Below are 27,373 nucleotides of genomic sequence, written 5' to 3' on the forward strand. Positions count from 1 at the left end.
GGCTATGTGAGCATTGTAGCGTGCTGTGGAGATGAAACACCCCCCCAAGGCCAGAGTAAACAGCTCTTTGCACAACAGCCGCCGTGGTTGCGAAGGCTGTGAGTGTGTGCAGGGTTGAGCAACCCTGTGTTTACCTCCCACGCCAGCCCCATCCCACCAGACACGGGATTCCCCAACGGGGCTGTGCTCCAGCCTGGCACAGGTGGGCACAGCAGCTCGGCACAGCCCCAGGCAAGGAGCTGTTGAAGTGACAGGGGTTAATGGTCAGTACTGGGAGATACTGGTGGGAACACCATGGGCTGCCCTCAGGCATCCTGCAGGCCACTCACCCTGTGGCAAGCTGGACTGAGTGGACGTGGACACGGGCACAGGCTTGGGGATGGAAGCCGCTCCCAGGTGGCATCACCCTGCACTGGCAGCCACAGCTGGGTTTGCCTCCTGACCCTTGAGTTGCTCATTCCCTTGGCTCGTGGCCTCCCGCCATTTTCCCCGGCTCCTCTGCTGTGTCCCCAAACCCCAGGGGGTGCCCCCAGGGCAGTTGCAGTGAACAACATCCCTGTGCCACATCCCGGCTGTGCCCAGGCCGGCCCTGGGGCGGGCAGGGTGGAGGCCGGGCACCGCTCGGGGTGTCCGGGTCCCCTGCAGGCTTTTCCTGCCTTCGGCGAGCGAGGGGGTCGAAGACTTCAGGGAAGTGTTTTGCAATCACCTTCTTCAGAGCATGACAGCAACTAACGGCCTTGGTTTTGAGGAACTAACGGGGGGAAAAGCAGCATGTTAGCAAACAGACTGAGCACGGCCAGCTGCCGGCAGCCGGAGCCCCGTGCTCGGAGCAGGCGGTGAGCGGCAGCCGGACACCCCGGACACAGAGGAGAGGCAGGATGGAGCCAAGGTAGGGGTGGAGGTGAGGTAGGGGTCGGTGCGTGGTGCTCAGGTCCCACCGAGCAGCATCTGGTCTGTGGCTCTCTACCCTGGCCCCTGCCTGGGACAGCCGCGTGTGCCGAGTGCTCAGGAGTGGCCGCTGTCCCACCTCCCACACTCGAGTGCTTTTTATCTCTCTGTTTGCTGGCTTGGGGCATGAGGAGCTGGTCACACTCCTGAGCCACGAACGTGTCTAGGACACATCCGGGACACAGGATCCGGGCAGAGGAGGCCGGGCAGGGGCAGAGGCAGCCACCGCTCCCAGGGCCATTCCCAGCAGCAGGCAGGGGATGCAGCTGACGGGGGAAGCCGGGAGGGGCGTGGGCAGGACCCCTCAGCTCCGGCCAGTCCCGCTCTGCTGCTGTCGGTCATTCGCTTCCCTCTCCCAGCTTATCGCCCTCCGCCGCCCTCACCCGCCCTCAAACCGCAAATCTCTGCCCGGCAGCGGCTGGAGATAGTGGAGATAAAATCAGCCCGTGCCTGCGGCCGGGCACAGGCTGCTGTGCCGGGGATGGAGTGCGGGGCCGGGAGGGTGTAGAGGGACCCGGGCTCCGGGGTCTCTGCGCTGCGCTTCCCACGCCGGCGGCTGTGGCGGTGCGGGCGCCGAGCCGGGGGCGGAGGTGTCAGAAGGGCTGCGGGAAGGGCTGACGCTGACAGCGAAAGGACATTCTGCTCCAGGAAGCGCCGGTGACAATGGAGCCCGGCTGCTTCAGCCCACCTGATCCCCAGCCCTTGCCGACCCCAAGGAGAAGCCGCTTTCTCCGTTCCAGGTGATGCCAAAGCCACGGAGGAGACCATGGCCAGGCGCGGTGCTGGGACACCCCTCCTGCTGCAGCTCTCCCTGCTCCTGCTCCTCCACCTGGGCGGTGAGTGCGGTCCATCCCATCCTGTCCCGCAGTCACACCTTCCCCAGCACCCTGCGGCCATCGGGGCTGGCCGGGGCCACGGGGCAGGCGGGAACGGCGGCAGTACAGCAGGCACGGGCAGGATGGGGCCTGGCACGTGCCGGTGGCTTGCCCAACGCTCGGCTCTTCCTCTCCAGAGATGGGGGGCCCCTCTAAGGGAAGAGGCTCGTCCCTATGTCCTGCTTGGGCGCTGAGGAGCTGAGATGGCTTTGTCGCAGCTGTGCCCTGGAGGTGACATGTTTTTCCTGCCTGCAGGAACGCTGGGCTGTGCCTCAGTGATTCCGGACTCCCCCATTGTGCCCCTGGGCTCGGCTGTCACGGCGTCCTGCACCGTCCAGAGAGAGCTCTGCAGCGGCTTGGAGCAGAGGAAGATCCGGATCAGCTGGATGCTGGACAACAAGCCTGTGGCTGGGAGCCAGCGCCAGGGTCCAGGGGGCACAGAGGTGTCCAACCTCACCCTGCCCCGGTTCAACCAGACGCAGGCCAAGCTGTGGTGCTTTGTGGAGTGGAATGGGACCAAGCAGCGTGTTGGCATGACCGAGATCAGGGCGGGCTGTAAGTCTGCTGCCACTACAGGTCACCCTCCTCCCCAGCAGGGACAGGCACTTGCTCAGGCTCTTTCCCGGCTGTTCTGGCCCAGATCCTCCTGCAAAGCCCCTCAACCTCAGCTGCATTCTGAACCTCAGTGACTACGGGCTGACGTGCCAGTGGGAGCAGGGAAGCGACAGCCACCTCCCCACCAGTGTCGTGCTGAAGTGCACCGGGTAAGTCCTGGGACCACAGTTCCCTTTCAAACCCCACAGCAAGCCTCACCCTCTGCCAGAGGGACCCCGAGCCCACTGGTCTGTGTGCTGCAGGAGCAGAGGCGAGGCAGTGACGGGCTGCACCCCACAAGGAGGGCACAGCCACTGCACGGTGCCACGCCGGCTGCTCCAGCTGTACCGGCAAATGGAGATCTGGGTGTCTGCCACCAACGCCCTGGGCACGGCTGAGTCAGAGCATCTCTGCTTCGACCCCATGGACGTGGGTGAGTGACAGCACAGAGGTCAGGGGCCAGGGAAGCTGATGACAGGGGTATTAAAGTGACATTAAAGCACGTCGGGCCTCGAGGTCACATTTTACAGGCAGGTTCCATGATGGATGTCCTGCCGGGATGGAGCGGGGCCAGCGCCGCGTTACAGAGCGAGCAGCGCGTGCGGCGGGTTATGAGCTGCCAGTTGACCTGCTGCACTCCACAGCTCCTGCAGCAATTGATTACCCATTTATTCAGCAGGTCTATTAATAATGGATCCAGTGCCTATAAACTATTTATAAAAGGAGCCTTCCCAGATGGAGAGACTTATCCTCCCTGATCTGGGGCTGGGGAAGGGCTTGCCCAGGATCCAGCTGAGCCCTTCCATGGCTGTGCCACACTCTCACCCCTGAGCAGACCCAAATGTGGGGTGCTCCAGACACCAGGTCCCATGGAATCTGTTTTCTCTACATAGGCATTAATGCAGAGCTGTCCCGGTGTTGCACTCACAAGCAGGGGCACACACTGGCTCCTGCCCCTTGCCACCAGCCATTCTCCTACATGTTTTGGGGTGGTTCCCCCCCATTTCTTGCTGCAGCACCCTGGCTGCAGCTCCCAGCATTAACAACAGGCACATACAAGGTTGTGGCTATGGGCACTGCTCACCACAAACCTCTCCAGCTCTCCCCTGCTCTTCCTACAGCCAAACTGGATCCCCCAACCCTGCAGAGCATCCAGTCCATCCCCTTCCAGACCGACTGCGTTGCCCTGGCCTGGGATATGGCGTGGGGCACACAGCACATGGAGCTGCAGTGTGAGCTGCGCTACCGGGCACCCGAGGACCCTGCCTGGGCCCTGGTGAGTGCTGCTGGGGCAGTGGGACTGGGCAGGAGCCTCCCTCTGCTCCAAGCAGTGGGAGTGGAAGGGTCCCCATGTGGGTGGAACAGCAAGGTGTCTCCCCCCCCCCCCCCCATGCCCTCACCGCGCCCAGCCCCTGCCCGAGGCAGGAGCCAGCACAGCCCTCGTTCGGCTGCCACCAGGTGACCGGCATCATCGGCCGGGCCGGCACTGCCCAGCGCTGCGGCTTCCTCTTCGGCACGCAGTACCACTTCCAGATGCGGTGCCGGCGGAGCTCAGCATCGGCACTGGCCTCCTGGAGCGAGTGGAGCCCGGGCAGGAACTACACCACCCACGAGAAAGGTGAGTGTGAGTCACCCAGGGGGTCCCCCCTGCCCGAGCAGGTGGCACAGTGCTGGGGACACAAGGTACAGCACTGGGGACACATGGCTCAGCGCTGGGGACACACGGCACAGTGCTGGGGACACAGCCACACGGGCCCCTCTCAGTTTTTCCCATCCCTGTCCCGTTGCAGCCCCCACAGGGAAGCTGGACGCGTGGTGGGGGTCTCAGCCCAGGACAGGGGGGCTGCTGGAGGTGCAGCTGCGCTGGAAGGTGAGCAGTGGCGGGCAGGGGGTGCAGGAGCTGCCGGGGCATTGCCCTGGGGACTGAGATCCCCGCAGGGACTGACACCCACACCCCCTGCCCGCACCCAGGCCCCAGGGCAGCGGGACGCCAACGGGCGAGTACTGGGCTACCACGTCACCCTGAGCCCCCGCAGGAGGGGCAGGGACCCCCCCACCATCTGCAACACCACCCACACCCAGTGCAGCTTCTCGGTGCCCGCGGGGACCAGGAGGGTCTATCTCTCAGCCTACAATGCCGCCGGAGAGTCGGCACCGACCGAGGTCATGCTCCTGGAGAGGAAAGGTGATGCCAGTGTCCAAAGCCTCCCTGTGTCCCCCGGGTTCTGCTCCCCCCGAGCAGGCTGCCATGGGGTGCACAACCAGGGCAAGGAGAGAGCAGACTCCAAAGTCGGGTGCCCAGGGGGTGATGTGGGAGAGGTGCTCCCCTCTCTCACCATCCCGGCTGCTTGGCCCGTGCAGGTCAGCCCCTGGCCGGGCTCCGGGCCGTGCCCGGGGGCGAGCGCAGCCTCTGGGTGCACTGGGAGGCGCCGCTGGTCCCCGTGATCGCCTATGTCCTGGAGTGGCAGCAGGTGACAGCAGAGCCTGAGCACTGCAGCTCGTGCTGGCAGATGGAGCGTGACGGGGCAGCCACCACAGCCCTTATCCAGGGTAAGTGGGGGCTGCCAGGGGGGCCTGACCCCTTGGTCAGCTGTCTCAGGGGGCTGGCACCCATCCTGAGCAAACCAGGACAAAGCCCTGCCCCAGCCCACTCCCCACCCTCCCTCCTTCCTTTAGATCCACCCCAGGGTAGGTGGGCAGGTGCCGTGGGGCAGGGGTGGTGCAGCTGGAGGGTCTCAGCGGCCCGAACTCCCGGCCCCTTCTGCTCTCCATTGCAGATGGCATCGAGCCTTTCCAGCGGTACAACATCTCACTGTACCCCCTCTACGAGGGCACTGTCGGGGTGCCCATCCACACCACAGCCTACTCCCAGCAGAAGGGTACGTGGAAGGGTGCCCCACCGCCAAGACTTTGCCCTTCAAAAGAAGGAACGACCTTTTCCCCATGTACCCCTAATCCAGAGTTCAGCTTGGGGGGCTGGATTTGTCTCATGTCATGAATGTCATTGTCATGAACGTGCTCTCAGCTCTCCTACAGCATGGGCAGGTCCTGACACCCACACCTTGGGAGTGGGACCCCCCCTCCCCATCAGTTCCCACCCGAGGCAGTGGCACTGCTCAGCACTTGGTCCCTCCTTGTCCTGCTCTTTCCAGCACCGTCCTATGCCCCAAAGCTTCACCTGAAGAGGATCGGCAAGTCAGAGGCCGAGCTGTGCTGGGAGCCGCTGCCAGTGGAGATGCAGAATGGCTTCATCACCAGCTACACCATCTTCTGGGCCAACAGCATCACCCACGTGGCCAGTGAGTCGTGCCCACAGCACTACTGACCTTGCCCCCTGTCCCATCTCCATGTGCTGGGTGGAGATACCAGGAGCCCATGACCTTCTCAGAGAGGGTCAGGGAGTTGTAAGGGTCCCTCACAGGGCTGCCTGCCAGCAGAGACCTGAGAGGCTGTGCAGGTGGGGGGATTGTGTCACACCAACAGTCCCTTGTGCCCCCCAGGTGCCACCGTGAATCCTTCCCTCAGCTCCTTTGTCATCCAGGAGCTGCAGCCATCGACCCTGTACAAGGTGCACATCATGGCATCCACGGCCGCCGGCGGCACCAATGGCACCAGCCTGACCCTGGTGACAACAGTGCTGGGTGAGGGCTGCAGCCACCCGGGGCGGGGGGGACATGGGAGGGGACCTGCAGCCCCTGGTCCTGCCCCGGCCTCACGGCACAGCACAGCTGGCAGTGCCCACTGCAGTTCCCTGTGACCCTGTCCCGCTTCCCAGATGACACTGAGATCCAGTTCCTCTTCCTGACCCTGGGGCTGGTCTTTGTCGTGCTCATCGTGTTGCTCATCTGCTTCCAGAAGAACGAGCGGTGAGTACCAGAGCCCCGTCCCAGGCCGGTGGGACACGGTGGCCTTGCGGGGTGCTGACATCCCGCCGGGAGCTCGGTGGGAGCCGGTCCAGCACTGAGGCCACCCATTCCAGCCCGCCTCGCTGAGTCCCCTCATCCCCGTGGTCCCCAGGATGAAGGAGCAGCTCTGGCCCAGTGTCCCCGACCCCGCCAACAGCAGCCTGGGCAAGTGGGTGCCGGCAGCGGTGCCGCAGGTGAGACCGGGCGGCTGCTCCCCGGACCCCCAGTCCCCACCCAGCACTGTGAGGGACAGCAGGGGCAGATGGCACCGGCTGTGACCTCCCGCTGGTCCCCAGGAGCCGCTCCAAGTGCTCGCCGCGAGGGAACCGGGCCCGGCCGCCATCTCCACGGTCACCGTGCTGGAAGGAGAACCGGGGAAGCAGCCGGGGAAGGAACATCCCGCCCTGCCCGCCGCCCTCCCGGCGCTGCCCCGGCCCTACGTGCGGCAGGAGGGGCCCGGGGAGCCCGTGCAATACGCGCGGGTGGGGGGCGTGGGGTACCGGGGGCAGCGGCTGCTCCCCGAGCCCGGTCCCCGGTTCTACGAGAACCTGCGAGGCCGCGGGAACGGCGGCGGCGGAGCGGGGGACTGGGGGTTCCTCGAGGAGCCCCCCGCCACCTTCCCGCTGCTGCAGGGGCTCCGCATCGGCGGCGCCGAGGAGCTGCACGAGTGCCGGGCGGACTAGAGCGGGATGGAGCCGGGCAGCGACACCGGGCCCGCCAGCGGGAGCCCCGGGATGCGGGGTCAACCCGCGGGGTTCCAGCCGCAGCCCGGGGCGCTGCCCGGCTCCACCCCGCTCTGTGTGTGTGTGTCCTCTCCCGACCGCCTCCCTCCGAAATAAACGGGGACGTGCTGAGAACAACCCGGGCGCCTCTGTGGGAAAGGGGATGGGGACGGGAATGGGGACGCGGATGGGGATGGGGACAGGACCCGAACCAGAACTGGGACCGGGACCGGACAAGGATGGGGACGGGATCGAGACGGGGATGGGGATGGGACCCGACAGGGACAGGACGGGAATCGGGACCGGAACGAGGCCAAAGACGAGGACAGGGACAGTTAGGGGACGAAACCGAGACAGGGACGGATATGGAGATGGGGGCGGGACCGGGACGAGGATGGGGACAGTTAGGGGACCGAGAGGGGTCCGGGAGCGGGACAGGGACGAGGATCGGGAGGGGACCAGGACCGGGAGGGGACCAGGACCCTGGACGGCCATCGACGCGCTCGGCGTTCGCTCCCCCGCCCTGTCTCGGCACTCGGCAGCCGCGGCTGGGCAAGATGGCGGCGCCCATGCAGGCGTGTCGCTGAGCGCGGGCCATGCTGGCGCTGCTGGGCCGCGGCCTGGCCGGGCTGGCCCGCACCGGGGCCGCCGTGCTGGGCAGGGCAGAGCCCGGTGAGGGGCACGGGGGGCTCGGGAGGCTGCTGGGAGGGAGGGTGGAAAGTGGAAAGGGAGGCGGACCCCGCTGTAGGAGTTGGGGAGCGGTCGGGGCCGCGGTGAGAGCTGAGGATAAGGGAAAAGAGATGTGGCAAAAGGGGTCGGGGGGCACTCAGGGGGCCACACACCGGCCTCATGGTCTGTCCCCCCTGAAATGAGACAGGGCCGGGTGACCTTGGGGGTAGCCGGGGAGGGGCCGGGATGCCGGGGGTCCCTCGGGACAGCGGGGCCGAGCCGGGCACGGCCGAGCGGCCTGAAGCGGGTCCCGGTTCCAGCAGCAGGGCCCTGAAAGGACAGCTGGAAGAGTTTGTTCTTGAAAGGTCAAAGAATGACGAAGTCTCGGCCGATGATAGATATTTACGTCTAGCGAGCTGTGTCAGGCAGAGGTTGTCCCCGGGTTGTCCCAGGTGTCGGTGACACTGGGGTGGTCCAGAGCAGCCCCTCCACGTCGCTAATGAGACTGAGTGAATTCATCAGTTGACTCAGCAGTTTAAACCCTCGGAATGAACACGTTTGCCCGGGGGAGCCCTCACACTCTGCTCAGCTTGCTTTGTTTGAGCACCGTGTGGGAGCCACACTGAACTGTCCCTCGCTCCTGTGGGACTCAAAATGTGCCTGGTCACTGCTCACCCCCGTGCTCTGACCCCACACAGACCAAGCAGTGTTTGACGTGTATAGAGCTGGAGAAGCCCACACAAGTCTGAAATCTTTCTGTTTCTCCCACCCAGCCTGTTGTCCTGTGCTCCAGGCAGCCAGGGGCTATGCCAGACCTGCAGCAAAGAAGAAGAAAGGTATGTCAGGATCCACGGCACCATTTTTTTTTTTTGCTGTTGACATGCTCAGAGCTGTACCCTCATGGCACAGAAATCATTCCAGAAGTAGTTCCTTGCAAGTTGAAGAGTTATTCAGAAGATTCCCCTCCTCCTGAATGTGGGGAAATGAACAATTGTCAGTAGCAGGAGATCTGTGAGGGTGGGGAGGCCCTGGCACAGGGTGCCCAGAGAAGCTGTGGCTGCCCCTGGATCCCTGCAGGTGTCCAAGGCTGGGTTGGACAGGCCTTGGAACAACCTGGGATCGTGGAAGGTGTCCCTGCCTCTGGCAGGGAGTGAGATCAGATGGGCTTTCAGTTCCCTTGCAGCACAAACTGTTTTGGTATTCTGTGATTTCTGAGCTCTGTGGGTTGTTTTAAATACATTTACACCATATTGTAAGTCCAGAGTGCTGAAGGGAAGAGACTGAACCTGTTTTCTTCACTCAGTTCCTGCCCTCTTGGATCTGCTCATTTCTTGTTTGGAGCACACAGCCAGTTTCCTTCAGAACATGTTTCCTCTGATCTGGTTTGCAAGGTCAGAGCTCCGACTTTGTTCTGCTCTTCCTCAAATGTTAATCTCTTTGTAGACATCCCCAGCCACCTGGATGACCTTTCTCCCACCATGCTGAAGAAGGAATATGCCAATCTCCCAATAATGAACAGGTATGAACAGGGAGAGGCAATGGCTGCTCTCTCCAGGGGTTTGTATCTTACATATAACCGTGGTGTGTGGAAGCTGTCACCTGCCCACTAATTAATTATTAATGCTCAGAGGGCACAAAAATTGCCAAGTCAGTTTGAAAGTCAGATTTACAGACACAGGCAGTGGTCAGGGCTTGATTGTTTACCCCATGTGAGATGGAGTGCTGGTTGCCCACATCCTCTGTGGGCTTTGAAGTTCATAAGGGGGAAAAAAAAAAAAAGGAAATAACCTTGAAATACTGGAAACAGTCATCTTGCAAATAATCTCTGCCTGTCTTGAACTCAGGTGATGGAGAGTGTTGTTAAACAACTCAACATGAATTCAGCTGCTGCTGAATTTGGGCTCTGGGGCTCAGCACTGTTGTGCTCTGATGCAGAGCTGCTCATTGGTGGAGCAGGGAGGGCCCCCAGTGGCTCAACTGTGACTTTCACTGCTCTCTGAAGGAACCAGTCTCTTTAAATTAAATATTTCTGCAGCAAAACAACTCGATGCTCCTGTAATCCGAGCCATGATTTTGCTTAGTAAAGTGAGCACCAGTTTTTTATGGCTGCCAGGTTTGGGAGGGGAGGAGAGTCCCTGTAAAATTGTTGAGTAAATTAAAGCTGAGAAAAGCAAGTATGTTTCAAGAACCTGGGTTCATTTCTGTTGTTAAATAGATTTGTTTCTAGTTTTTAAGCTCATTTGCCGTCTCCTTGCAGTGTGGATGATGTAGTGAAACGGGTGCTGTCCCTGGAAATGGCAAGTCAGGTCAGTGCCATTCTGCTTGCTTCCAAAAAAATCAGATTTAACGAACACCTTCATGTGAGACTTGTCTATGTTGTTAAATATCTTTCACTTACTGTGTTTTGAAGTGACTATAAATACAGTGTGATGAAATACAGTGATAAATCTGGTTCACTCTTAAATTTTATCACACTAAAGTGGTAACAATTGCATGTTAAAATGAGAGAAGGAAGTATTCAGGGGTGACAGGGCAATGAGCTGCTCCTGGCTGACCCCCTGTGTTCTAGAAACCGTTGCACTGGACAGCAGATGTCCTTCAAGTTATTTTTGCTTTCCACATGCCCAGAAAACAAACAGGTAGGAAGGTGGCACAGAGATCTCTATGCCATTCCTCTGTGCTTGCCCCTTCAGCTTAAAAAGATGTAAAAGCACTGAGTAAAGGTCTGAACTGCAAAGCCTTTATCTGGGTGTTTGGGAAGACAGCTGAGTGTCTCTGACCTCTAGTGCTCTGAGACAGTGACAACCTCTTTTCTGTGACCCACAGAGGGAGAAGCTGAAGGTAAAGAAACAGCAGCTGGTGGAGAAGGTCAGGAGGTCTCCCAATGACAATGGCTCCTTTGAGGTGCAAGGCAAGTTAAAAAAAGGGAAAGGGTATTGTTGGCAGATGAAACATTCCTGCTTCTATTCAGCTGTTCCCACCCCAGCACTTGCAGTTTGCTGTATAACTCAGGAGGATCTCCTCCAGAGCTGCTGAGAGGCAGGTAGCCTGCAGGATGCCCTGCAGGACTGCTCCAGGTCTGGAAGTGTTACAGAGGCTGATTCCAAATTCCTGCTCCACATCCACCCTCCAAAGGCAGTGTGTGCATTATTCTGCTTGGAGTGCTTCTGTGGCATGAGGCACTGAGCTACAGCTGTTACCAAAATGAATCTAATTCAGCCACAGAACCCAAATTTTTCTCTGCATCAGAGAGCTGTGGCTGAAGCACAGTGGGGACGGTGCAGGGACAAAGGCCATGTTGCACTGACCAACACTGACAACTCCTTTGTCATCAGTAAAGCCCTTCTGTTCCTGAGAATGCCACCAGCCCCTCCCTCTGGAGCCCAAAATCCCAAAGACCTGGCTGCTGCCCTTAGGAAAAAAAAAAAAAAAAAAAAAAAAAAACACCTTTATTGCTGTCTGCTCCCTCAGAGCTTAAATCCTGTGAGGTGAAATAAATGTCAAATCACTGGGAATTGAATGAGTGCAAGAGGAATAAATTCACAGCTAAATTTGTATGATGTGTTGCTAAAAGCTTACCCTCTAATTCAGCAGCCTCATAACAGTCCCAGGTTGTGTCTGTTGTGTTTTGGTGTGTGCTGTGCAGTGGGCTGTGGGCAAGGGCTGCTTTGGGCAGTGTTTGCTGTGAGCAGTGCTGCTTGTGGGCAGTGTTTTGTCATGGGCAGTGTTTGTTGTGCTGCTGTGGGCAGGATTTTCTGTGGGCAGTGTTTGTAGTGCTGCTGTGGGCACTGTTTTGTCGTGGGCAGCGTTTCCTGTCGGCACTGTTTTGCCATGGGCAGTCCCTGCTGTGCTGCTGTGGGTACCTGCAGGGGCAGCAGTGCTCAGCTGGCAGCTTGAGGCAAGGCAGATGATCCTGGATCACCTGGGAAAGCTGCTGCTCTCACACAACTTCTCTCTCTGTCCTTTACAGTTGCTATTTTGACTGCCAGGATACGCACGCTCGAGGAGCACCTCCAGAAGCACCCCAAGGTAACTCGGGGATCTGAGCCCACACGCAGCAGCTGCTCAGGTGGTTTTCTCAGTTTATAATGAGAGGATTTTAATCCTGGGGATTATGGCTTTTCTAAGGAGGTTTATAAAATAGTTACAGCTGTTCCCTGGTGCCAGTGTGGGGTGCTGCTGGCTCAGGCACAGCTGGATTCTCGCCGACTCTGGTCTGTGTTCTGGTTTGTTGCCGTAGTGGAGGAAACGGCTGAGCTGATTCCTTTGGGCAGAGCTGAGCTCCATTTCTCCTCGCTGCAGATGTGGCTTCACCACTTAGTTTTCACTAATTAATGAACGCAGCTGCAGTAATAAACAAAGAGTAAACTCTGTGCTTATTTTTGCTCATGGAAATGTTTGCTGGACAGCACTGTGTGAATGTCCCCCTCCTCTGCCTGCAGCTACCTGAGTTCAGGCCCAGATTTGAGACATCTAGACTGAATTTATCTTCATAAAACAGGTATCAAAGATTCTTTATGCAGGGCAAAAGGTGGGAAATGGATTGATAACTGCATTTGAAAGAAGTGCCTAATTGTTACTCATGAAAACTTGAAGGGAACAAGAGGACAGAACAGAGATTTTTATTACAAGCCAGAAGCTGTACCAAGTGTTGCAGTGAAGTTGGACCTTTTGGAATTCCTTGGCTGAAGCCTGTTCTTTACACCAATCACTCATACAGGACAGGGAGATGTCTCCCATGAGGGATTGCCTGACTGATGTGGCTCAGGCTACGCTTGTGCCCCTCCAAAGAACAACCAGACAGTCAGAGCCAAGCCACAGATTATCTTCATATTTAATTTCTGGCGAAACAAAGGTAAATGCTTGTGTTATTTTGAAGCAGCACACTTCAAGAGAAGCAGGTTTTAGCCAGAAGACCTTCCCTGCAGCTTTGGCACAGCCTGAAGCTGCACACAAGCTGAAAATAGTCTTCAGGGAAGGTGAAGGTGCAGCCATGGAAGGGAGAAAGCAATTCCAGTGCAAAGTAAATTAAATCTCCTTGGATCAGCTTGTGCTGACCTGATGTACTCGCAGCATCTGCCAACAGAAGTTGTTCTGGGACTCTGTCCTTAACCTGACTGTTCCTTCAGCCCAAATCTGCTCTATTCTCAGTTCATTTCTTGGAATGGCAGGACAATCTGCCTGCAGTGGAGTGAAGGTTGGGTGCTTTGCAGGACAAGAGCAACCGGCGGCTCCTGCTGATGGATCTGGACCGGCGGAGGAAGATGCTGGGCTACCTGCGCCGCATCAACTACGGCACCTTTGAGAAAACCTGCCAAGAGCTGGGCATCCAGTACAGCCCCCCCCAGCCCTACACGCGCCGCGTCACCAAGCGCTGGCTGGTCAAAAAGGCTTTGTGCATCAAGGTATGGGGCAGGCTGCACAGGGAAAAACCCCTCTGTAAAAGTTAGGAGTGACTGATAGTCACCGAGTCCTCGTAAGCCAGGCTTTGAGTTTGATCCTGTCTGTAGGGAACTGCCTGAGCTCAGCCAAGAGGTCCCTGTGGGACATTGACAAATGCTGTACTCGGGCACTTCAGGTTGGGCCACTGGTTTGCTCAAAAATGTGTTACTCAAACCAGCTTTTTTTCTCAAATCCTGGTATGGGAACTGATATGTGAGATAATTTGATGGCAGTTTGGAACAGAAACGTGGGTGCACCCCCTGTCTACCGTGATTTGCTCAGAATATGTGAGTGTAACTGCTGCATGCAGTAGATCTTGGTATAACTGAACAGAACCAAAAGCTGGACGTGCCTTAGGTTTGTAAATGCTAAATTTCAGGCCAGTTAAATTCTAACCAAAGGACTGGACCAAAGGTGTCCAAGGAATGACTAGACACGGCACTCAGTGCTCTGGTCTGGTTGACAAGGTGGGGATTGGTCACAGGTTGGACTCTGTGGTCTCAGAAGTCTTTTCCAACCTGAATGGTTCAGTGCTTGACTGGGTGGCTGTAACAGAATCATCTCAGATGGTTCCCTGGAGCAAGGAAGGCACTGAGGGAGGATTTGATCTGGCTCTTGCTGGAACTGCTCTGCCTGCAGCAGTCAGTCTGAGGAGCAGCTCTACAGGCAGCTTTATCTCTCTTCTGCTTCCACAGGTGTTCCAGGAGAAGCAGAAGCTGAAAGCAGCTGTGAGACTAAGGCAGAGGAGAGAGAGGCAGGCAAGAGCAAGGGCTGCACGGGAACAGCAGGAGAAGCAGGTGCAGAAGAAGCAGGCACAGGAGGGGACACCTGTGTAGTGGCACAGACAGCCTGACAATAAACTGCTGCCCAAAGACCTCGAGGCTCTTGTCTTGTGTGGTGTGGTCTGCACCGTTCTGAGCACCTGGGAAGTGCACTGGATGGGCTCTAAGGTCCCTCCCAACCCAGACCATTCTTCACACGTGCTGGGGCCGTGCTTGTGCACCAGGACGATCCACACAGGGAGTGGGACAATGCACATGGATTGGGATGCTCCGCACACGGACAGGGAAATGCACACACAGGGACAATGCCCACACGGACAGGGACAATACACACACAGACAGGGACAGTGCACACACGGACCAGGACAATGTGCACACGCACTGGGGATGATGCGTACCCGGGCTGTGACGATGCACACACCGGGCTAATGGCACACTCAGACCAGGATGATGACATACTCACACAGGGCTGATGGCACTCTCACACCGGGATGATCACACAACACACTCGGACCGGCATGATAGCACACTCACACCGGGACGATGACACACTCACACCGGGACGATGACACGCTCACACCGGGACGATGACACACTCACACCGGGACGATGACACGCTCACACCGGGACAATGACACGCTCACACCGGGACGATGACACGCTGATACCGGGACGATGACACACTCACACCGGGACGATGACACGCTCACACCGGGACGATGACACGCTGATACCGGGACGATGACACACTCACACCGGGACGATGACACGCTCACACCGGGACGATGACACGCTCACACCGGGACGATGACACACTCACACCGGGACGATGACACGCTCACACCGGGACAATGACACGCTCACACCGGGACGATGACACGCTCACACCGGGACGATGACACGCTCACACCGGGACGCTGCGCACGCGCGCCCGGCCGGCCAAGACGGCGCGCCCCGATTGGCCCCGCGGCTGCCCGGCAACGGCGGCGGCGGCGGCCCGGGGCGCGGGGAGCGGGGCCGGGCCGGGCCGGGGCCATGTCGGCGCGAACGCTGCCGCTGCTGTTCCTGAACCTGGGCGGGGAGATGCTCTACATCCTGGACCAGCGGCTGCGCGCCCAGAGCATCCCCGGAGAGAAGGCGCGCAAAGGTGAGCGGCGGGCGGGGGCCGGGCACGGCTCCCTCCGCTCCCGGCGTCCCGGAGCCAGCGGAGCCCCGGGAGCCGCCGGCGGTGTCCCCGGGCAGGGCGGTGTCCCCGGGCAGGGCGGTGTCCCCGGGCACGGCGGAGTCCCCGGGCACGGCGGTGTCCCCGCTCCCGCCTCCCCGATAGCGGCTCGGGCTGCTCCCCCCGGCGGTGCCGGTTCCCGGGATGCCACAGAATCACAGACTGAAGCGGGTTGGAAAAGACCTTTAAGATCATCAAGTCCAACCTATGACCCAACACCTCCTCATCAACTAAACCGTGGCACTGAGTGCCGCGTCCGGTCTTTTTTTAAACACAACCAGAGATGGTGACTCCACCACCTCCCTGGGCAGACCATTTCAGTGCCCAGTCACTCTTTCAATGAAGAATTTTTTTTCTAATGTCTAACCTAAACTTCCCTTGCTGCAGCTTGAGGCTGTGTCCTCTCCTTCTGTCAGTTGTCACACAGGGGCACGCTGTGCTGTCACCAGAGGATGCTGCGAGCTGACGGGCAGGAGTTTCCTTGCTCCGATTTCAGGGCTCCATCGCAGTAATTACCACAGTAATCATCCCAGAAATCAACCCTCAGTGTTTTGTGGTCTCCGCTGGGAAGCGCAGCCCGTTGGGTTGATGAGCTCGGTGACGTTCCTGTGGTAGGAACAGCCGCAAGGTGTTGCTGAGGTTGGTTTTGGGGGGTTCTCACACAGGAGGAGAAAGTGGAGTCCTTGTCGGTATCTCTGTGCTCAGTTCGGGGGTTAAAGCTGCAGAAATGCGCTTTTGGCCTCAAAGCAACTCAGGATTTGGTGATGCCCAGCCCAGGTCCTGGGGCAGACCAGGCTGCTTTGCAACGGGAAGGCGTTTCCAGGAATAAATTTGTAAATCTTGTGCAGACACAGCACGTGCAATTGTGTGAAATTCAAATACCAGTAAGGCTCCTGAAACCCTTGTCTGGTTTTCATCCAATCTCATTTGGCCAAAATCCTTGTACAAACAGAGCCTTATGCCTTCACGTGGGCCATGAAACTCCAGCTCCCAGCCAAGCATCTCTGTATTTACCACTTCAAATTAAAGCTTTGCTTTACCAGTCCTTGCACCTCTCTGTCAGGGGATGGGGAATGTGCCTCGGGAAGCTCTGTGATGTTTTAATAAAAAAATCAACTTGATATGAGCTTGGTATGGTTATCCCTTCTGCCTGTCCTTTCTGAAGTGCTAAACAACAAAGGGTTCACTGTAATTATTGTATTGTTTGTGAGGGGGCAATTTGTAATTATTCACGTGTGTCCTGATGAGGGACTGATCTGACAGAGGTTTACTGCTGTTCATGCAGGGACAAGTTTAGGACTTTAGCTAAATTAAATCTTGGTGGAGTATCTCAGCAGGAGAATTGGACTGTTTTAGTTTGTCCACACATGGATTTTTCTTTTCCTTCCAAAAATTTGCGTGTTAATTTCACCGAGATGTGGTTCATCCACACTGAGGTGTTTGTTGATGCTTAAAGCTGTTCACTCAAATGTTGGCTACTTGTAAGTGCAAAATACAGCTGAAAACTTACCCAAGCTCATGCAAAAGGTAAAATTTGATGTGCACTGAAGCAGCAGGATTTTATCCAAGGGGAGGGTGAGGTTTTCGTTCAGTGCTGAATGCTGACGAGAAAATACAAAATCCATTAGTTAGCTTTTTTTTTTTCTTCTTTTTTAAGTTTCTTTCTTTCTATTTCTTTTCTTCTCCTTGCTACTCTTGTTCTTACATCTTGAACTGCTGTTTTGTTTTATATGCTTCGTGTAGATGAATGGACAGATGTGGACAGGAAACGAGGTACAGTAACTGCTGGCTGCATGCACCAGTCCAACCCCACGTGCACACCTGGGGCTCATCGTGCCTGAACACCTGAGGCTGTTCCTGCAGCCTTCAGTCAGTGTCACAAATGAACAGTAATGCTCACCTGGTCCTTAAATGCCCTTTTGACTGGAAACCGGTGGAAAAAACCGATCTTAAAATCATATGGCCTCAAAAATCAGCTGGTAATTTAACCAAGACTCTAAATGGATCAAAACTTTTTTTATCCTGGTGGTCTTGCCTGCAAAAATGGTATTTGTGTTTCTTTGCCACTGTCTTCATGCAAGCATGTAATTGTGTGAGCATTGTGCAGGTCGTTTTTCTGCTTAAACGCAGGAATATTGTGTATATTCCATTTTTCTAAGGTTTTATCTAACTCATTGCTCAGGGTTTGGACAGGTGAACTCCAGGGATGATCAAAGGCATTCCCATCTCCCAGCTGCTTTACCCACCTGTGCTGGTGGTCACACCTGGCAGAGTGATCCCAAAGGAGCAGCTGCCCACACCTCAGCCAAGCTCATCCTGACTGGAGGGATCCTGAGGGAGGGATTGAGCCCTCGGGTGCTGCAGGGGAGCAGCCAAGGTGTGAACGTGGTTCCCTCTGGAATCTGCCCCGGAACAGGAGCCTCCAGTGCTAAGGAATGATGAAATGAACCTCTTGAATCTCAGGTTTTTGCTCAGTGAGCATGGGCAGAACTTACAGGGTCTTTCTGAGCAGCCCTTTCGGAAGAGGGGTCAAGGTTACAATTTGTGTTTTGCAAAATAAGCATCATTGGTAGGTTTTAATATTTACTGAAGGTAAATGCTGATGTCCTGGAGTTTGTCCCAGCTTTTTTCTTACCATTACATCCTTTTCCACGCACATCCTCATCCCAGCCTTTAATTCAGAAGTCCAGGGCCAGATTCCATCCCATTTAAAACAATGAGGAGCTGCCCAGAGCTGTGACACAGCGAGACAGGGCTGGCTCAGGGGCAGTCCCAGGCTGACCCATCACTCCTCCTGTGAGAGAGAACGCTTTGCCTGTGCTCAGTGCTCCAGGGGATCTCAGGAGAGTCCTGGAGTCACCACCTGGGGCTGTCACTGATGGAGCTGTGATGAGGTTCCCTGAGGAACCACGAGCCTGTGGCACTCAGGGTGACTGTCCAGAACTCAGAATGTTCCTTGTTCTGCCCCAAACATCCTCCAGGAAGCTCCAGCATCACCCAGGCGTAGCTCCAGTCTCATGTCATGCATCCCAGCCATGCCAGTGACACGTGCTGTCTGTCACCAGAGCCTTGGCATGGGAAGGCCAAAGCCACTGTCACCCCCAGCTTCAGTCCTGTCCGTCGCACGGGCTGTACTGGTTTCCCTCCTCTCATCCCAGTGGATGACCTCCCCTCTCTGCTCAGTTGCTTTTTCTGTGTTGCTTGTGCCATGTCCCTGGGCCAATGCTCCTGTGTCACCTGCCATGGCCACTGCAGGGCCCCCCTGAGACCTTTGCTGTGTCATTATCCAACATGTGAGAGATTTATTATCCATTTGCCCTTCGCTGCAATAAATTGTTTTTAATGTCTTTCTCAGTTCTTTTTATAGCCCACACAAGAGGTTTTAATTTCAGAAGATAATTTATGTCTGTGGTTCACACAGACCTTCGATTCTGTTGAAAAATCAGTGTACTGGGAGGTGTGTGTCTCCTGGTGGTTTGGGTACTTTGTGGCTCTCCAAAAACAGGAGAAGTCTTTGTGTGGGCAGCACACACAAGCAGCTTAAAAATATTTTCCTTAATAGCAGAAGTTCTTATTTTTGTCCCAATTGATTCCCTGCAAAATTAACTAGATACTAATATCTGTTAGCACTAATATATTTTATTTTCTCCACGAAAAATAGGGGGGTTCTGACTGAGATTGCAAGTAGGGATTGTTTTATGGCCAGTTTATTTGAAAGGAAGACAGGAAGGAGGGACTTTTTTCCCATTTGTAATTAGGTGTATTTGTAGTCCAGACTGCTCAGGAGCTGAGATCTGTCTGTGATTTTGGGGTGTTTAAACCAGGACTAGGGAGTCCTGTCAGGTTCAGCACAGGGCTGTGTGTGACCAGTGCATGAGGAGCCTGGAACCAGCAGGTTGAGAGAGGAGAGAGAATCACTTCAGGAGGCCTCTGCCCTCGGGGACACAGCTCCCCCTGCCCAGGCTCCCAGCAGTCCCCAGGGAGTTTGTCCTCTAGGAAGAGATGAAGTGACAGGGAAATTACTTTAGTTTAGTCTCTTGGTGTAGGACAGGTGTGAAAAGCCAGGTGTGTGACCCCCCCCGTCTCTCCCCCCAGGGAATCATTAGGGCAATAATTCAAACCATTGGTCACTACCACTCTCTGTATGTTCACTTTTTCTCCTTTTCCTTTTTTTTTTTTTTTTAATTATTTATTCTGAGATTTTTCTAATCCACAAGAATTGTCTGGCATTATGAGCTTTGTAACAGTCATCTGCTTAGGAAAATCCACACTGGCACACTAATCTGTGACCTGACATATTCAGTTACCTTTTTTTTTTTTTGATAGAGGAATAAATGTTTATTGATGATAACTCTTTAGAGTTATCAGGGAGATCATAAAAGTGGCAGATCCAGCACAAAAGCTCAGATGCTGCATCTTCTTGGACCACTGCACAATGTTTTCCATCTTGTTTGCATTAAAAGCTCAATAACCAGAGCACAGCCCTCACGCTCAGCACTCCTGAGCTCTAAGAAACTCCTCAGTAATAAAACAGTTCCATGGCTAAATTTACACATTAAAAAATGAACCACAAGTAAGGAAGTTTGGAGTTCTGCATTTGAAACTCTAAGGCCTGCAGATGTTTCAGCTGTGAGAGCCCTGAATGGGTTGATCCCAGGGATATAAATGCTTTATTAAATACCTGCCAGGGTTAATCCATTTGGAATAAAGATTACACGGAGCCCTGCAGGAGCTTCTGTTGAGAAGTTAAAAAATAGACTGATGGTGTCAGAGGGTGTCAGGGAACAGGCACAGCCAGGCAGCTGCAATCTGCAAAGATCTACCACAGTGCAAAACACTCTCCTTAGGAAGCAGATTTTTTAGATAATAACACATCAGAGCAGCCTACAAGCAACATTATTTAAAAGTGAAAAGTGCCAACCATAGCTGTAAAACCAGGGCAACAAAGCCAGCCTTATTCCCACGGGGAAACGGGGACTGCTGCCTTCAGCTCAAGTGGCATTTATGCCCTGGGGGACATCAGCTGGCTCAGCCCAGGTGGGACTGAGGCAGTGCTGGATCCAGAGGTGCTGTTCCCCCTCTCCTGCTGTGCTCTGCCCCTGCTCTGCACAGCTGACCCCGGTGTGAGCCTTGCAGCTGGGATGGACCAGGAACACGCTTGCTCTGGAGCAAACCACAGAGCCTCTTTGTCTTTGCAGTTATGAACGACATCATCACCACCATGTTCAACAAAAAATTCATGGAGGAGCTGTTCAAACCCCAGGATCTGTATTCCAAGAAAGCTCTGCGCACCGTGTACGACCGGCTGGCCCATGCCTCCATCATGAGACTGAACCAGGCCAGCATGGACAAGGTAACACAGTCCTGCTGCCCAGCCTGCCTCTGCTGCACTCCCCAGCTGCCCTTCACCAGTTGCTGTTGCAATAATTAATGGCTTCACCATTTTTGAAGCATTTTGGAACAGCTTTGCTTGTGAAAACGGTTCTTGGCCAAGAAAATCCGTGGTGGTATCAGCTGCTTCAGAACTGAGTGTTTCTGCTTGAGCAGCTAAATGTTTGATTTGAACAAGTTCACTAAGCATTCCTTGAGTTTATCAGGTGTTTTTATATATATTAGAAAGATACACATAGATGGTAAATGGGTGTGGATAAATGTCTGTATTTCTGTGCTGACTGTCTTGCAGGTGTTAAGAGTTACTGCCTGCAGTTTATCCACAGCCAGTTTAGGAAAAAATGGTAGGAATGGGATTATCAGAGAGCCCTCCACCCAGGTGTCAGGGCTGCTGAAACTCATAGAATCAGTGAGGTTGGAAAAGCTCTCCCCACCTTGTCATCCAACCCAGAGCACTGAGTGCCACATCCAGTTGTTCCTTGGACACTTCCAGGGATAGGGACTTCACCACCTCCCTGGGCAGCCTCTTCCAATGTTTAATCAACATTTGCATGGAGAAATTCCTCCTGATGTCCAACCTGAACTTCCCCTGGCACAGCCTAAGGCTGTTCCCTCTCCTCCTGTCCCTGTTCCCTGGGAGCAGAGCCTGACCTATCCTGGCTGCCCCCTCCTGTCAGGGAGTTGTGCAGAGCCAGAAGGTCCCCCTGAGCCTCCTTTTCTCCAGACTGAGCCCCCTCAGCTCTTTCAGGTGCTCCAGCCCCTTCCCCAGCTCCACTCCCTTCTCTGGACACATTCCAGCCCCTCAATGTCTCTCTTGCACTGAGGGGCTGAGAACTGGACCCAGCCCTCGAGGTGTGACCTCACTGTGCACTGGTGACACTGGAGTCCCAGCAGGAAGGCTGGGGATGGGACTGCAGAGGTCTTGTTTTTTAGGACACGAAGCTAAAATGGTTCCTTGTGCCATAGGCAGACGCTGGCCTGACTGAATCCCTCTCTCCATGCCCGGGAGGTTTCCTCTGTGACAGGACCAACAATCCTGTGTTCCCTTGCAGCTCTACGACCTCATGACCATGGCCTTCAAATACCAAGTGCTGCTGTGCCCTCGGCCCAGGGACATTCTGCTGGTCACGTTCAACCACCTGGATGCCATCAAGGATTTCATCTCCGACGCCCCTGGCATTCTGAACCAGGTGGATGAGACCTTCCGGAGGCTGATTGAAGTAAGAATCCTCAGGAAAAGGGTGGGACACACTGTGGTTTGATTTTATGGGGTTTTTTTTTTTACCTATTAGAGATGAATTACTACATTGGAGAGGGCTGTGAGTTAAGTGGTATTTTTCTACTGGCCCAGTTTAAATTAATCTATTGCTTATTCAGCCTGGTTTAAGTCTCCACTGGTTTCAGCAGAAATTAAATCAGACTTTTAGTCACGGACAATAATTACTGATAATGACCAGCAGCCCCCTTAGAGTATCTCTGCTCCCCCTGCAAGTGGATCAGAATATTCAGCTGTATTTGTTCCCTCTTTCCCTGGGTGGGACATGGCACACCTATAAACCTTTGATGATTTTCCTTTTCCAGACCTACAACTGTCTCTCTGATGGTGAATTCCAGCTCATCAGGCAAACACTTCTCATTTTCTTCCAGGATATGCACATCAGGGTAAGAGCCCAGTCCAACCAGGCAGGGAGAATGACAGGGAGTTTGGGGCTGGAAGACAAAGGGATCTGTTTATAAACACTGCAGGTTTGGGTTTGTTGCTTGTGCTTTTCAGTCATCTTGATGTGCTTGTAATTGCACTCAAATTTCACAAATTGAGCACATACACTGCAATAATGCTGATTAATTCTACAATAAAAAAAAGGAATCTCTACTAGTGTGATTTGTTGACTGACAAATCAATTTTTCCTTTTAGAAGAAACTTGATAGTAAACCTGAGCTGGAAGTCTTGATGTTCTCTTGATGTTCTCCAAACAAATTGGTCACACTCATGTGCATGAACAGGACATAGTTTTTTAATACAATTTTTTTAATGTTAGATCAGTGTGCCCATCCTCTGGACCATAATTCCACATCAGTGGCTTTGTAAATACATCCCTATATACACATCAAGAGCTCTAGGAGACCTTCCCCAGCAGAGAGGTTTAAGGTAGGCAGAGAGGCTTAAGCTCAGATTTCAGGGAATTTGGATGGGAAGGTCCATAGAGGATTTCCCCAGGGGTGTGATGTTTGTGATGTCCTTTTGCAGGTCTCCATCTTCCTGAAGGATAAAGTGCAAAACTCCAATGGTCGTTTCGTGCTCCCAATCTCGGGGCCTGTCCCGTGGGGCACAGAAGTGCCAGGACTCATCAGGTGAGCTGGTGCCATGTGTGGGTCTGCTCAGGGAGGAGCATTTCATTCCAGAGGGCTCAGGAATCCAGCTCACACTCCCATTCCTGTTGCATGGATAGCTGAACCTCCAGTAAATACTATTTAAAGGGCAGGATTTGAGGCTAAGTCACCCAGCAATGAAATGCTAAACTGCTTTTGGAGTTTTCTATCCCAATAAATTAGCTATTAGTAATTTATCCCATAACAGAGGCATTTAGCAATGTACTGTTATCAAGTTTTATTCCCCTCATTGCAGAAAGCAGAGGAATTAAGTACTAAATCAGGACTGAAACTACTAAATGTTTCAATAATGCCTCATTTTTAAGGATATTCAATCACAAAGGAGTGGAAGTTAAAAGGGCTGAGTTCACCACTGCTGGGAATTACGTTACTCCACAAAGGGAAGGATCTTTTGAGCTTTATGGAGACAGAGTCCTCAAACTTGGAACAAATATGTAAGTAATTTTTGTTCTATGTAGAAACTTGATCCAAATGCTGCTGGATTGTTCAGATGCACATCTTCAGCCTGGTGTGGTTTTGGCCTCTTTTGATATTAATTATCAGTCTGACTTTGTTACGAGGTGCTGTACTGCACCAGGACATGTGTGGACAGTGTATAAAGAGCTGCAGAAAACAGCAAAACTTTGATTTATGCCCACAGTGGAGCTGAGGAAAGTGTGTTCTCACGTGGTGCTGCATCTTATGTGAAATGTGACTTAATGTAATCACAGTCAAGAAATCCTCTCTGTTCTCCACGTTTGCCTTAATGCACCTTTCCCATCCAAAGACATCTGTGTTCCTTCTCACAGCTTTGTCCCTCACACACCTTATTGCCTCAGCATTGCACCACACTGAGCTGTAACTTCTCACTGTAATTGTTCAGTTTTCAGAAAAATATCCTAAAGTTCTCCAGCCTGTACTGCTCCCTCTGATTTCTGTGCCTCATCCCAGAACAAGCTGTTCTTCCCCGTGTGTTCTCCCCTCTAGGTACAGCGTGACCCGGCCAGTGGAGACTCACATGTCGGGATCATCCAAAAGCCTGGCATCCCAGGCAAAGGTCAGTGTTGTCCTTTTCCTGTCACTGCTTAAACTAGCCAAATCCTTAGTCTCTAGATATGGGATAAGTTCAGGGAAGCTTTTCTATTGTTCTCAGAGCCTCATACAATCCTCCCCAGTCCTTTGAAGCCAGGGGAAGAGCACATTTTCCCAAAGAATCCACACGCTTGTGCAAGGATGTGCTTGCTTCCATTTTAATCTCTTCAGACAACAAAAAGTTTGCTTTACAGATTTCTCATCTGTTCAGTTTATCTGGAAGAGTATCTTGTGCTGAGTCTATAAATTCAAGCAACCATTTCCAGTACCAAGCTGGTGATTACTGGTTATCTGCACAATCTGTCCCAGGAGTAACAGGGCAATGTGTTAATATCCCTCTGAAGGACACATATGGAATACTAGAAATATATGAAGGACATATATGGAATATTAAAGCTCCTTGCAGCCCAAATCTCCCACGTAATTGCCCAACGAGCCCATTGCTGTTTCCTGCAGGAGAACATAGCTCCCAACCCTCTTGCTAAAGAAGAGCTGAACTTTCTGGCCCGGCTGTTGGGAGGTTTGGACATCCAGAAACCTGCCGGCGGCGAGACGGGATTTCGGCTGAACTTGTTCACAACCGACGAGGAGGAAGAGTACGGTGGAGTCCTTCTTGGTTTGGGTTTGGGGTGCCCTGTGGGGAGCCCTGGAGACCAAAGCTGACCCTCAACGGCTTTAGAGTCAGACCAGCATGTTGTATCGTGCTCCAGGATGTTTCCTGTAATGCAGCCTTGCTCCCAATGCTGCTGGACAAAAACATCCCTTCAAGCCCTTTTAGCAGCATATTTCTATCTGCTTTTAATCTCAGCTACAGAAATATTCTTGATCTTCTACACTTAACCAAAGTATCTAGGACAGGGAGAAGCCTCCAAACTGGGGTGAATATACTAATTTGCCAAGTAGGAGCAGAGGCATTGTCCAAACTCTATAGAATTCTAGAATGGTTTGGGTTGGAAGGGACCTTAAGGGTCCTCTAATTCTACTCTGCCATGGGAAGGGACACCTTCCAGTAGACCAGGTTGCTTCAGGCCCCATCCAATCTGGCCCTGTGAGCATCCTCTGAGCATCATTTGTGCCTACAGGAGCCTCATGAAGTCTGATTTTTATCATTTCCTTATACATCTTCATGGGATTAACCATTCTTTTCATGTTTTTAATCAGACACGCTGCACAGACCAGACCAGAGGAGTTGTCCTACAAGGTTATCAACATTGAAGCCACACAGGTATGTAACGTTTCACATCACTGGTTCTCACCATCCCTGCCTTTCTAAGGACCACGTTTCACTCAGAGTAGGGACTTAAAAATACATTTATTCCCATTTCATTTAAGCTCTTAACTAAGTAATGACCTATTTTCTGCCAAGACAGTGGAATTGGTGAATATTTACTAAGAAAACTTGAATCCTAACAAATACCAGAGCAAGTTTTTTAGCCGACTTGGGTGTAGAAGGGGCACGTCCCAGTCCAGCCCAGTCCCGGCCGCGGTAGCAGCGTGGGGGCACCGGCGGCGGCTGAGCGCGGTGTCTGTCCCGCAGGAGCCGGGGCGGCGGGCGGAGCTGTCCCGCATCCTGGGCGAGCTGGAGGTGGCCGAGCCGCGCCCGGACAGCGCCGAGAAGGGCGAGGACCTGCTGGCACTGATGGACGGGCTCTGAGCGGAACACCGGGACAGGGGGACAAGCGGACACCGGGACATGGGGAGAGCGGGACATGGGGACACTGGGACATGCCCGTATCGCGACATAGAGACATCGGAACACGCGGACACCGCGGCGCGGGTGCGCGCGCGGCCACCCCGCCTCTTCCAGCCTCGCGCGGGGCGGGGCCAGGGGCGGGGCCGCGCGGGCGCGAGGGGCGGGGCCGCGCGTGCGCGAGGGGCGGGGCGGCGCGGGCGGGCGCGCGGGAAGGCGCCGGCGCGTGAGTGTGCGGCGGGGGTCTCGGTGTGCGGCCGGGGGGAAGGAACGGGGACATTGGGGGGACCTGGGACAGGGACAGCGAGTACGGAGGGGGGCTGTGGGCAGGGAGAGTGCGAGGGGGGCACGAAGCACCCCAGCGTGCGATGGTGGGGGGGCACGTGTGCCAGGGGGGTGGGCGAGGAGAATGGGAGCGATTGGGGAGAGGGGCGGCGTGCGGTGAGTGTGCGAGGGGTGGTGGGAATGTGTAGGGGAGTGTAAGGAGTGGTATGAGTGCAGGTACGTGTGAAAGGGGTCGTGTGTGTGCAGGTTGGTGTGTGACCGGTGATAGGCGTGCAGGTGAGAGTGCAGAGGGTGATGTGTGTGTGTGCAGGTGAGCGTTTGAGGTTTGGTACAGCGTGCAGGGGATGCTTAATGTGCAGATGAGCATGCAGGGGCTGGTCCATGGGCAGGTGTGTGTGCAGGGGTTGGCCCATGGGAAGGGGCTGGTCCCGGTGAAGCACAGCGGGCGGGTGTCCCCAGCCCCAGGGCATGCCCTGTCCCGCCGCAGCCGCCATGGAGGTCAGCCACTCGTTGAAGGAGCGCACCATCGCCGAGAACAGCCTGGTGATCCTGCTGCAGGGCCTGCGCGGCCGCGTCACCACCGTGGAGCTGCGCGACGAGAGCGCGGCCGCGGGGCGCGTCACCAGCGTGGACGCCTTCATGAACGTGCGCCTGGCCGAGGTGACCTATACGGACAGGCAGGGCGCCGTGTCCCACCTGGACGAGCTCTTTGTGACCGGCAGGAACATCCGCTACGTGCACATCCCCGACGAGGTGGACATCCGGGCCACCATTGAGGAGCAGCTGCAGGCCATCCACAGGGTGCGGTATTTTGGGGGCCGTGACAAGGGCCGCAGTGAGTTCCTTCATGCCAAGCACAAGTGAGGACCCGGTGTTGCCCACGACAGCCATGATGGACCTGGGATGGGCTGGGGATGGACTGCCAGCCCTTCCATGCCAGCTGTCCCACTCAACGATATCCCCCCAGGAACATTTTCCCCCAAGGACTTGGGGCTCTGCTGTTCCCCCCCCGGTGCCTGCAGAGGAGCAGGACTGTTTTTTTGTAGTGAATAACACCCTTTAAAGGCTCTGTGGTCTCTCTGCTCATTTCCTGTTCCATTGGCAGCTACTCATGTCCCTCCTCCAACGGCCAAAGGACTCTTGGCCCGAGCTGCCATCCCACTGGCCCTGGCTTAGCCTTTGCCTGCCTACAGAGCAAAGGATTTGCTGTCACCAGTGTGGCTGTCCTGGGAGCTGGAGCCGCTGGTGCTGAGCTGGATGGGAGCTGTTTCTGGTCTATGCTCAGCTTCCTGCTGAGCCACCATTCTGGAAGTGTTCAGCAAGAAGAGAGTGAGATGAAGGGGAGTGAACATGCAGGGGTAGGGGCCGCACTGTCTCCCTCTAAAA

At 54.8% G+C, this 27,373-nt stretch overlaps 4 protein-coding genes across 6 annotated transcripts; all 4 read left to right on the top strand.

The window, feature by feature from the left end:
* The first annotated feature begins 812 nt into the window (after positions 1–812).
* On the top strand, positions 813–7,088 carry CSF3R (colony stimulating factor 3 receptor). Of its 2 annotated transcripts, XM_066204377.1 has the most exons (16): positions 813–889; positions 1,689–1,784; positions 2,079–2,378; positions 2,464–2,587; positions 2,681–2,850; positions 3,539–3,693; positions 3,876–4,035; positions 4,208–4,287; positions 4,389–4,602; positions 4,779–4,967; positions 5,195–5,296; positions 5,570–5,716; positions 5,918–6,058; positions 6,193–6,283; positions 6,435–6,516; positions 6,619–7,088. In XM_066204377.1, exons 2-16 carry the CDS (start codon positions 1,715–1,717, stop codon positions 7,003–7,005), a joined length of 2,412 nt encoding a protein of 803 aa, XP_066060474.1. In that variant the 5' UTR covers positions 813–889; positions 1,689–1,714; the 3' UTR covers positions 7,006–7,088. The 2 variants fall into 2 exon arrangements, with proteins under 2 accessions (XP_066060474.1, XP_066060475.1); XM_066204378.1 differs by lacking the exon at positions 6,619–7,088 and having other exon boundaries at positions 6,397–6,486.
* Positions 7,089–7,568: 480 nt separating this feature from the next.
* Positions 7,569–14,030, top strand: MRPS15 (mitochondrial ribosomal protein S15). Its single transcript, XM_066204393.1, has 8 exons — positions 7,569–7,716; positions 8,487–8,549; positions 9,157–9,232; positions 9,971–10,019; positions 10,540–10,624; positions 11,684–11,742; positions 12,927–13,118; positions 13,851–14,030. Exons 1-8 carry the CDS (start codon positions 7,641–7,643, stop codon positions 13,989–13,991), a joined length of 741 nt encoding a protein of 246 aa, XP_066060490.1. The 5' UTR covers positions 7,569–7,640; the 3' UTR covers positions 13,992–14,030.
* Positions 14,031–14,938: 908 nt separating this feature from the next.
* On the top strand, positions 14,939–25,666 carry OSCP1 (organic solute carrier partner 1). Of its 2 annotated transcripts, XM_066204389.1 has the most exons (11): positions 14,939–15,084; positions 16,903–16,932; positions 20,358–20,512; positions 21,603–21,770; positions 22,132–22,212; positions 22,799–22,902; positions 23,247–23,375; positions 23,908–23,977; positions 24,469–24,608; positions 25,174–25,237; positions 25,550–25,666. In XM_066204389.1, exons 1-11 carry the CDS (start codon positions 14,973–14,975, stop codon positions 25,664–25,666), a joined length of 1,170 nt encoding a protein of 389 aa, XP_066060486.1. In that variant the 5' UTR covers positions 14,939–14,972. The 2 variants fall into 2 exon arrangements, with proteins under 2 accessions (XP_066060486.1, XP_066060487.1); XM_066204390.1 differs by lacking the exon at positions 16,903–16,932.
* Positions 25,620–27,056, top strand: LSM10 (LSM10, U7 small nuclear RNA associated). The gene is made up of 2 exons (XM_066204395.1): positions 25,620–25,928; positions 26,475–27,056. Exons 1-2 carry the CDS (start codon positions 25,706–25,708, stop codon positions 26,849–26,851), a joined length of 600 nt encoding a protein of 199 aa, XP_066060492.1. The 5' UTR covers positions 25,620–25,705; the 3' UTR covers positions 26,852–27,056.
* The last annotated feature ends 317 nt before the right edge of the window (positions 27,057–27,373 follow it).

The sequence above is a fragment of the Chamaea fasciata genome, unplaced genomic scaffold, assembly GCF_029207755.1.
Source record: "Chamaea fasciata isolate MVZ Bird 193981 ecotype frontalis unplaced genomic scaffold, bChaFas1.0.hap1 SCAF_26, whole genome shotgun sequence".
Lineage (NCBI taxonomy): Eukaryota > Metazoa > Chordata > Aves > Passeriformes > Sylviidae > Chamaea > Chamaea fasciata.